Source organism: Panicum virgatum, chromosome 4K (genome assembly GCF_016808335.1).
Source record: "Panicum virgatum strain AP13 chromosome 4K, P.virgatum_v5, whole genome shotgun sequence".
In the NCBI taxonomy this organism is placed as follows: domain Eukaryota; kingdom Viridiplantae; phylum Streptophyta; class Magnoliopsida; order Poales; family Poaceae; genus Panicum; species Panicum virgatum.
The window spans coordinates 18,231,801-18,241,904 of record NC_053139.1 but is presented as its reverse complement, the minus strand read 5'-3'; the positions used below and the strand labels follow the sequence as shown (position 1 = coordinate 18,241,904).

At 49.2% G+C, this 10,104-nt stretch overlaps 1 protein-coding gene across 1 annotated transcript; it reads right to left on the bottom strand.

The window, feature by feature from the left end:
* Positions 1-5,877: 5,877 nt before the first annotated feature.
* On the bottom strand, positions 5,878-8,442 carry LOC120703371. The gene is made up of 2 exons (XM_039987416.1): positions 8,284-8,442; positions 5,878-8,168 (listed from the first exon to the last, which is right to left on the bottom strand). The coding sequence occupies exon 2, from the start codon at positions 7,934-7,936 to the stop codon at positions 6,020-6,022; it is 1,917 nt and encodes a 638-aa protein (XP_039843350.1). The 5' UTR covers positions 7,937-8,168; positions 8,284-8,442; the 3' UTR covers positions 5,878-6,019.
* Positions 8,443-10,104: the final 1,662 nt, after the last annotated feature.

The window sequence follows — 10,104 nt, the reverse complement described above, 5'->3', positions numbered from 1 at the left end:
GCAGAGAGACACGCATCGTGGTGATTGTGGTTTCACTTTCCGTCTGAAACCCGTATAGTTAATTTAGAATTTCTTTGGTGCGTTGCGATTATGCTCCCGACAAATGACTGACCCAATCACCGAGTATGTCCTGCCTCTAGATTGACGCCCAGTCGCCCACTACCTGTAAAGTATTCAACTATTAATTACTCCCTCTATTCACTTTTGATAGCTATATTTCAAAAACTTAAATGTTCAAAAATGATAGCTATATTTACTATTAGCATGAGTATTGGCAATAAATAGCACTAGTTACAAGGAGTTCCTAGTTAAAACATTGGAGGACCAACAAAAAAGTCTGTGACATTTATTAGATTGATAAGCACACTTGTGGTGCCCTTGGTCATTGTGTCATATGGAAATATATCTATCAAAACTGAATGGAGGGAGTAGCTGGTGGCAAATGAGCCGCAAATTATATTATATAGGCTACTAGTCTGTTTACTGACAGCCATCAAAGTTTGAACATCAAACGCAGCAACAGTCACATAGTTTCATCGCAACAATACTAGATGCAACCACTATTCCCTGAAGAATACAAGTCGTTTGTGCCGCTTGAGTCTGGCTCACCTCCTTGAGCATCTGGAGGTGGAGGACCAGCACCAGGACCAGGACCGCCTCCTCGTCGGCTCCCCGGCAAGCACCTTCGTAGACGCCGCCGTGGCCGACGCCAGCGCGGCACCCTGCGCGCCAGAGCAGGCCTGGGTTGGGCGAGCGCTGGATGGAGACGACGAGCGAACGAGCGAGTGGGCGGGCGGCACGTAAGGCCTTCTCCAAAGGAATTTTTTTAATCTTTTTTTAATAATATTTTAAATTTAACCCGTATTAGTTTTTATTTGCAGGAAGTAGCATGTTTGGTCGCGCCACTTAGCCCGGCGCGACAAATAGCCACTGTCGCGCCAGTGCATGTGGCGTGACATTGTGGCGCGGCAGGGTGGCCACGCTGGCGGCCCGTGCCAACGCTGTGCCGGGTCAGTGATGACGTGGCCCTCCCTGTCGCGCCATACGGGCTGGTATGACAAGGCCAATATCCTAGGCCCGCGCCGGCCTCTCCTCCCCCATTCTCCCTTATTTTCCCTCACTCCACCCGTGAAGATTTGTTTTTTGTAGTTGCTTTCTTGGTATAATTGATGAAGGTACAAAGATATTTTGTTTTGTTGTAGATGGACGAATTAGTTCGGGTTTTTCACAGTGGTATGGTTAAGGAAAATGGAGAGTTTGAAAAAATGGTAGAGGATATCGAACTATTCGATAGTACTCTATTGTTAAAGGATTTGATAGATCGGGAGGTTTCAAAACATTCATATGGAATTGATGAAATATCTCTGATTGGCAGATTTGATTGCGGTAAAGTTAGAGCACATTATGTTTTGATGACATTAGAATCGGAGATGCATTGGAGAAAGTATAAGGATATAGTAGCTCGTGCAAATGTGGTTTGTTTGCAGGTGGTTGTTGAAATAACCCGTAGAACAAGATTAGAAGAACCAGTTGGGAGAGTAGATGAAATTACATTTCCTATTGAGAATATGACTCAAGAGTCAATCTTTGTAGAAGATGTCCCAAATCCCACTTGTGCTTCGGAATACGATATGGCAGTCGCATCCGATCATTTGGGGCCAGATACCTTCGAGGCATAGGATGACATGGGTGCTGCACATGATGATGATATTTCTTTAGGTTCGGAGGACAGTGAATACGATAGTAGTGAAGAAGACGACGATGATGAAGACACCGGGGAAGAAGAACAGGAGGGTAATGGTGTAGAGGCCCAAGTAGAGCAGGAAAATGATGCCGGCGATGGTGGCAACGCAATTGATGAGGAAAGAGGTGGAGATGAGGAGTCTAGGGATGGGTCAATGAGTACGGCTGATAATAATGATGATCAACGATTTAGTTATACCGCTGAGGAGTTGCACGTGTTGGAGTTAGCCCACGTTGAAGTCCTTGCCGTATCAAATGCTAAGGATCTTAGCAGGATCGATAGAGCCATTTGTGACTTAACTATTTTTGAAAGTGAGTGTGTAATTGATAGTGACAGTCCGGAGATTCGAAAGGGCATGAAGTTCAATTCCCTTCCAGAGTTGCAGTTTTTCTTGACTGATTATGCAGTGCGTCACCACCGACCATTTTATGTGGTTCATTCGGACAAGAGGGTACACTACGATGTGCTCTGCAAGCAGGGATGCCTTTTGGGTGTTTGGGCACGTATTGTTACGGGCACTGGTCAGTGGAAGATCACCAATGTAAGATAGCCTCACACATGTGCATCGCCGAAGCCGAAGCAAGTTCATGCACAGTGCATGGCACGCTACCTCGCTCATCGGATCCTTGGTATTGTTCGGAAGGACAGTGACACCTCAGTTCCTTCGCTTATGGAGTCTATTTTCGCCTTAAGTTCTTATCGGGTGAAGTACTCCAAAGCGTGGCGTGCAAAACAGTATGCTATAGCTCTGTTGTGGGGAGATTGGTTAGAGTCATATGCCAGGGTGCCCGGGGTCTTGACGGGCATGTCCCTCTTCAATCCAGGCATCAGATGGTTCACGTACACGGGAAACATGATGTTCCCTCACAACGGAGTGTACAAGCATGTGTTTACAAATAAGGGTGTTCTGGTGTTTTCCCCAATATGCTGAAGCATTCCAGCATTTGCCGACTTGTGATCCTCGTGGACGCCACATTCTTGACGGGTAAATAAAGGGGGCACTAATGATGGCCGTTTTCGTGGACCCTGATAGGCAACTAGTCCCTCTAGCATTTGCTTTGACCGAAGGAGAAAACAACAACAGCTGGTCTTGGTTTATGAAGCTGGTGCGGCGATATGTGTTGGGTCCCTCCAGGCAAATTTGTATGATATCTGACCGGCACGATGGTCTCCTAAACTGTGTTAAAGAGCACATGGACGGATTTCCACTTTTTACCCACCAAAAATCCGGATTTGGGGGGGGATCTTGGGGGGCGGGGGTTGGCGGCCGGCGGCGACGCCCTGACTGCAGCTCTGGTAGGGGAGGAGGAGGGAAAGAAAGGGAAGGTGGGGGAGAACGGGCTGCCGCGGGTCCAGGACATTGGCTTTGTCGCGCCAGCCCTCATGGCGCGACAGTATTGTAGCGCCATTGCATGCGGCGCAACTGGGAGGGCCACGTCATCACCGACCTGGCGCAACCCTGGCTCAAGCCGCCAGCGTGACCACCCTGTCGCGCCACATGCACTGGCACGACAGAGGCTATTCGTCGCGCCAGGTCAGGTGGCGCGACCAAATGGGTTACTTCCTGCAAATAAAAATCAATACGGGTTAAACTTAAAATATTATTAAAAAAAGTTAAAAAAATCTCCAAAGGTTGAGTCGACTAACGGCTATAGCCACATTAAAAAATCAGCACAGTTTCTCAACACAGTATATTGGAATCCAGGGTTGAGCGAGACGAGCGCGTCGCAGAGCGCCAATCACCTCAAATCGGCACTATTGAGCGAATAGGGACTTAAAAAAAAATCCCAGGGACTTTTTAGTATTTAGAAATATTAAATAAATATTAATTATAAAACTAACTGCAGAATCCTGGGGCTAAACTGCGAGACGAATCTAATGAGGTATCTTAATCCATGATTAGCGAAAGGTTACTGTAGCATCACTGTAGCAAATTATGAATTAATTAGGCTCATTAGATTCGTCTCGCGAAAAAGCACTCAGCTGTCAAAAAACATTTATAAACAGATTTTATTTAATATTATAAAATAATAAAATTCTTTTTGATGTGATAGAAACTTCTGAAAAAAGTTTGGAACCAAACAGGGCCCGTTGGAGGAAGGCTTAATAGAGACGCCGGCTGCTGGCTGGGAGGACTGCTGTGACAGTGGCGGGCCCGCTGTCTCGTCCAATGGCAGGGGATGCAAAGCCTCTCCGCCTTCTCGAGCGGGCGCACGGTGAGATGCCCGTTCCCTTCTCTCTATTCTTCCACGTAGGATCCCAACCTACAGCCACCTATAATATTTGGCCATCCGCCACCTCGGCGTCCTCCTGCACGCCGGCCTCGGCCTCGCCGCCGTCCTCGGCTACACGCCTCATATCTGCAAATGTGTTCTTTCGAATGATGGATGACAGCGTAGTACAGAAATGAGGCTACACGCCTCCTAGAATGAAATGAGATGTCGCGAGGGTTCCGCTGGATCGCCTCCACGCCAGGTTCCTTTTCCTGCCAAGGTGCGCCGACGCGATCCAGTCGACGAGCACCGATTCCAGCCAGCTCGACGTCGGCGACGGTGCCGTCGACGTGGCTGTGCCGCCGCCAGGCCAGCAGCCGTTGAGCCACCGGGCGGCCTGGAACGCGGAGGCCGGCCGGCCTGGTCGGCGGCGGCACGGACGCACGTGCTGCCTGGGGTACAAGTAGGTGAACATGGTGCGCGCCGCGGTCCTGGCCGACAACTTCCATCTGGTACGCCGCCTCGGCGACCCTGCAGACACGGCGCCGTCGCCGAAACGCACGCCGACGTCGCAGCCCGTCTCGACGACCCGGGCCCGAGCCAGAGCCACGGCCCGGGCACGACGTAGTTGCCGTGGACGAGCTCCATGACGCGCCGCAGCTCGGCGGGCGGCGCGCCCCGGGTGACGAGCTCGCAGTCGCCGCCGCGGAGCTCGACCGAGACCAGGTCCAGCGCCGCGTCCACGGACGTGATCACGACCCCAGCCTGGCCGCCGGGGTCCGAAGCCAGAGCACGACCGTCTGGCCCCGGTACAGGGAGCTCCGGTCCACGACGGCGATCGAGGTCGCCGGGGTCGGCGTGCGCCACGGCGCGGCCGACGCGCAGCACGGCGAGCTTGCCCTCGCGAGTGTATGATGTTGCTCGCCGTCGACCGGGGGAGTTGGACGCCATGGTAAATCACTGATGAATCCAACTGGACACGAGAGAAGCGAGGGATCCCTCGCTCGTCTCCGGCTCCTTATGGAGTAGCTGGCTTGCATCTCGCCTCCAGTAGCTGTCATCAGCTGTCACCGCGAGGTGGCGCGACAAGTTTGTTTTGACAGATAAATTTAATTTGGTTCGGTTCAAATTCAATTCTTTGTGAAATCCTGATGATTTGGAGTCGTGTAGAGTTCATGCATTGCCGGACCATCCGTCGTTAGTTAATGGGTAAAATTAGACCGATACCAAATTAAAATTTTCTCTTGAATTCGAAAATATGAAATGTCGGACTTTTGGTGTTCGTTTTTGCCCGGGACATAGGTAGCTAGTTCGCTGAGATAAAAGAAGCATCATGGTGAAACTCTGTGATGACTGAGACCGCATCGTCAACTGTTACAAGTGGATGTCGCTAATTAGCTTCTGGAGCCGTCACTAATATGGATATTTATTTTGGGAACATATCAGCTGCAAACCAGTCTCTCTGTGCAAACCATGCAAACTTTAATCTAGGCCATCGAATCAACATCCAAGGGGTATGGGGGGATTGAATAATTTTACAATTAACCGCCCGCTCTTAAATTGGGTAATCACACTTTTACAAATCCCCCCTCCCACCCCCTGCGCCCTCCTCTTGGATATTGATCCGATGGTCCAGATTAAAGTTTGCATAGTTTGCACGGAGATGTTGGTTTACACATGAAGTGTTCCCCTTAGTTTGACATAGTGAGCCTTTAGCGAACGTATGCTAATTGCCTCCAGTTTATTTGAAACCAGAGAGCCCCTTAACGAAGAAGCTGAGTATCAGTATGCTTATTGCTTCTAGCTATAGTCGTCGATCTTTGCAATCGTTTTGTTGCTTTGACTCATGCTAAAATTTCTGGGGTAATAAAGATACTCTTTATTATTCGCTTTAGAGTATATTATATAGGATCCCTCTCATTAAAAATCTCACCTCTGATAGGGAGCCTCTATTGTGAGGAAAATAGTACGGACCTTTTGGAAAAGAAGGAAAAAAATGTGAAAAAGGTAAACTACTGATGTCATGTCCGTTTATAGTTACACGACCCTGATACAGGCTAGTCTACTGGTAAGCTAGTGGCAGGAAAGGACCAAGTAAATACATGAGAACGAGAACATGGGTGGCGAACTCACCACCAGTGCTTAGATGCTCGTAGTGGAAACCACCTCCACAACGAGCCGCAGTGTAGTAAAGCTTCTCTGCCCATACTGCGGCGATAAGGTCCCAACGTTCAGCTTCATCCTTGATGCTGATGAGCTCCTGGGCCACCGCACGTGCACGGGGCAGCACTGGAGACTCGAGAGCTTGAACGCTCTGCTCGAGTTTCTTCATATGATTTGAAGAAGAGCCACTGGGAATGTTGGGCGATTCTTCACGCTCCATTTGGATTTCATCTGTGTCTTGTTTTTCCTCTGATTCCTCATGCTGCTTGTTCCGGATTTCATCCTTCGAGTAGTCCAGTTGTTGCTTTTCCTTTCCTTGAAAAAGCCTCATGACAGCATCCTTCTCGCCTAGATCATGCTTCCGACAATATAGTAAAATATCAGCAATTTCTTCTTCAGCTTTGTCATGTACAAGCTCGGAGTTGGTAGTAAGCATCACACCGCACTTAAAGACAAGATACATGACATATTGTGATAATTCTCTGCTCATTTGCTTGTGCTTCTTCGTCTTTTCTTCCCTAAGCAAGTTGTGCTCCTTCAGTCCTTGATCAGAATAGTAGCATATGTCTGTTGCAATGTGCCAGATGAGCACGCTTGTCGGGAAGTCAAAACTGCTTCTAACAGTCTCTTCTAGTGCTTTTAGTGTCGTCCACTTACGAAGCGCTAACTGGCCACGGGTGCTGGCAATGTTCCATTGTTCCTTTGTACCAGAGACTAACAAAGTGTCGAGGATGAACTTATGGATGGACAAGTGATCCTTTGTGATGGGTTGGCGTGTTACATCCCAGCTAATCCATCGCTGTACGGACCACATGCCTGCACTTTTGATGATGCTGTATTGTCCGATCTTTTGGGACCACTGTTTCTTGCACCAATTAGGCAGCTTGTTATTACAGTTGGCTATGCGGGAAAAACTGAAGACGGCGACAGAGGACACATCTAGGACTATTGCTCCTACAAGCAGTAAGTAGGAGACCCAGATATCAGCTCTACTGCTAGCATGGAGTTGGCCCCCCTTTTCAGCGGCCATGAAGAGTGCCAGGGCTATTGAAATTAGAACACACGTGAAGAGGCTCCATGCCACGTTGCCGATGGTAAGAGAAATTTTGTTACTACTAATAATGAAATTTTCTTGAAGAAAGTCCTTGGTGTAGAGTCGCCGGTAGCAAAGTCCCAGGAGTGCTCCCACATGCTCGTAGGCGCTGTGGCGGCTCTCGCTGTACAGAAACTCCTTGAGCATACCTGGTAGTAGATCAAGCTCCTTCAGGTTTGAGTCTTTCTGCTGGTCCGCAGCTATTATTGTGATGTTGTGCGTCTGGTTGAGGGGAGCATCCACTGACATGATATCAGCTACCAGCTGAGTAATGGCATCCCAGAACAGTTGACGTCCTGAGCCACCTTTCGACATCAGACTAAGTGAGTCCCTGGCTTTTTTTACGGCTTCCTCCCTCGTCCCTTCCGCTGCTGGCTTATCATTAAGTTCCTCGTCTGGCTGTCGGTGCCGCCGCTTTACTAGGTTCTGTAAGAAAATACGCCTGCCCCTGCTCCACCTCCTGAGCCGCCCTGGGCTCGCGAAGTAGAGGAACCAGATGCGCTCGGCGTACTTGGTGCACCCGGAGAAAAACACGATCGCCACGGCAGCCCTGAGCCGGGCGTCCGGCCAGGACGCCTTGCCCACGACGTATCCGGCAACCGCGACCTGGGTCACCAGGTTCAGCAGGTGCCGCCTATACAGCTCGTTGTCCTGCTTGGAGAAGGCGGTAATAGTTTCCTGCCCGCCCAGGTGGACGAGCACAAAAGGCGCCCAGAAGGACATGATCTGCTGATGCCCCGGCTCGCTCGCGCGGACTGCGAGGTGGCCTAGCACGAAGACGGCCACCGAGTCGGCCGACAGGTAGGCGAGCCACAGCAAGGTTCGCGGCAACCACCATGAGCTGCGCTGCCGTATGCCGGCAAAAAGGAAGAGGAAGACTTGCAGGGAAAGGCTGATGAGGATCAGACAGTGGATCTCCCACGCGTTCCACAGCTCTCGGACGGCGGGCACCAAACTGGGAGGGAGGGAGTTTATATTAGCGCGTACGTAATAATCGGTCAAAGTTAGATTAATTTGACTTAACTATTTATATACTATAAAGATCCTAAATAATTGGAAATATTTTTCACCTGTATCGGATCCACCGTATCCCTCATGCTGAATCCACCTGTCAGCGTTAAGAGAGGTGGGAGGAAGGGTAGACCCATAAAAATCGTGAGTTAGAAGATGTTTCCGTCAAAAAAGAATTATTTTTCTCACCGATCCCTCTCGCTTACGAGCCAACAAAACTCCGGACGGTCACCGCGGCATCCCTCCCACCCCACTCGTAATGCTGCCCCCTCCGGCCCTCCTCCATGATGCCATCCACGGCACTGCTCGCCACGACTTCCTCCCGGCAGCGGGTGACGAGCAGAGGGCCTCTGGATGCTCGTCGGAGGCCGCGCGCCTCTTCTAGATCTCTCGGCGTGCAGGATGTTGGTGAATGTGGTGGTGCGCTGCTAGAACTTGATTCCGTACCGGAGATTGATTCATGCTGTAGGAACTCAATTCGTGTTGCCGGAAATCAATTTGCGCCGCCGGAAAACAATCTGCTGACGCTGCTCCCGGGACGAGCGCCCTCATTGTTTGGAGCTGAAGCCATAAGAAGTGCCACCGAATGATTTATTTGGCCATGCTCCGAAGCAGGTGGAATCTAAGAGCAGAGCAGAGCAGAGCGAGGCCGGTTCGGAGCATGACCAAATGCGAGCTTACTTGCTAGGTGAAGATGGAATTGAAGAGGAACGACAACTCAAACTGCTAGCTTGCTTCATCAAGGAGACAAACGAAGGAGATGGCCTCCTGGATTTGAGAGGGAACATCTGCCATGTGCATTTGGTGGCTATGATGAGTTAGCGAGAAGCGGCGACCGGCGCGGGTGGAGGCGAGGAGAGCGGCCGGCGTGGGCATACGAGAGCTGGTACGAGCCACGCGCATGGAGGCGGAGCGAGCCGGTGAGCCGCAGGGAGGATGCGAAGTGGCCGGCCGGCGAGTTGCGGGGGTAGAGGCGGAGCGAGCGACCGGCAAGCCAGGTGGCGGATTCGGAGCAGGAGCAGGCGGCGGGCAATCAGCGAGGACCCGAGGCGGAGCAGGCGTGAGGGCAAGCAGGGCGACGAACACGGAGATGAAGGGCGGAGCGTACGAGAAGATGATTGGATTAGAATATTATAAACACAGCATATGTGGATCCATATTAATTAAAAATTATGCTGTAGATAGACGGTTGGAGAGGCAATCTATAGTACTTGCTATATCCTACATGGATCTTGGTACAGAGAGTATGGTGCTATAACTATTTCGGTTGCCCTAACCTCACAAGTATAGAGTTAATCACTTTTAAATCTCTACTCCTATATCTTTAAACCTTAGCCGTTTAATAGTTTTAGCTTCATTCTTTCAGCTATAAAATAAAAGTGACGTCTATTATGGTACATATTTTTGAAATTAGTTTAATTAATATTTAATTCAATGCATTTTGAATTAAAATAATTATATTTTTCGAATCACGTTTATGTCGCATGTGCGCCTATGCTAGTGAGAAATAATAATGAAATGAACTATAATTTAGGATGAAGGAGAGTACTAAATTTTAATGCGTTGATTGTGTGAGTTGTTGCATCTTTATTTGATGTCCTAATAAGTAACAAAAGGCATAGAGTAAAATACATGATTGATCCTCAAACTTGTCACGAGGTGTCATCTAGCTTCCTAAACTCTCAAAATATATTTTTTATGTCCCTAAATTTGTCCGGAGGTGTCATTCGGGCCTCTAAAGTCTCAAAATAAATCTTCAGTCCCCAAACTTATCTCAACGTATAATTTTGGCCCATAAACTCTCAAGGTGAATTTTCATATCCCTGAAAATTGCCATTAATTAATTGTATTCAAAATGGACTGTTTTTTAAACTATTTTT

Excerpts from the sequence above, each read along its gene's own strand:
- LOC120703371 (XM_039987416.1), bottom strand. The coding sequence starts at position 7,936 with ATGTCCTTCTGGGCGCCTTTTGTGCTCGTCCACCTGGGCGGGCAGGAA.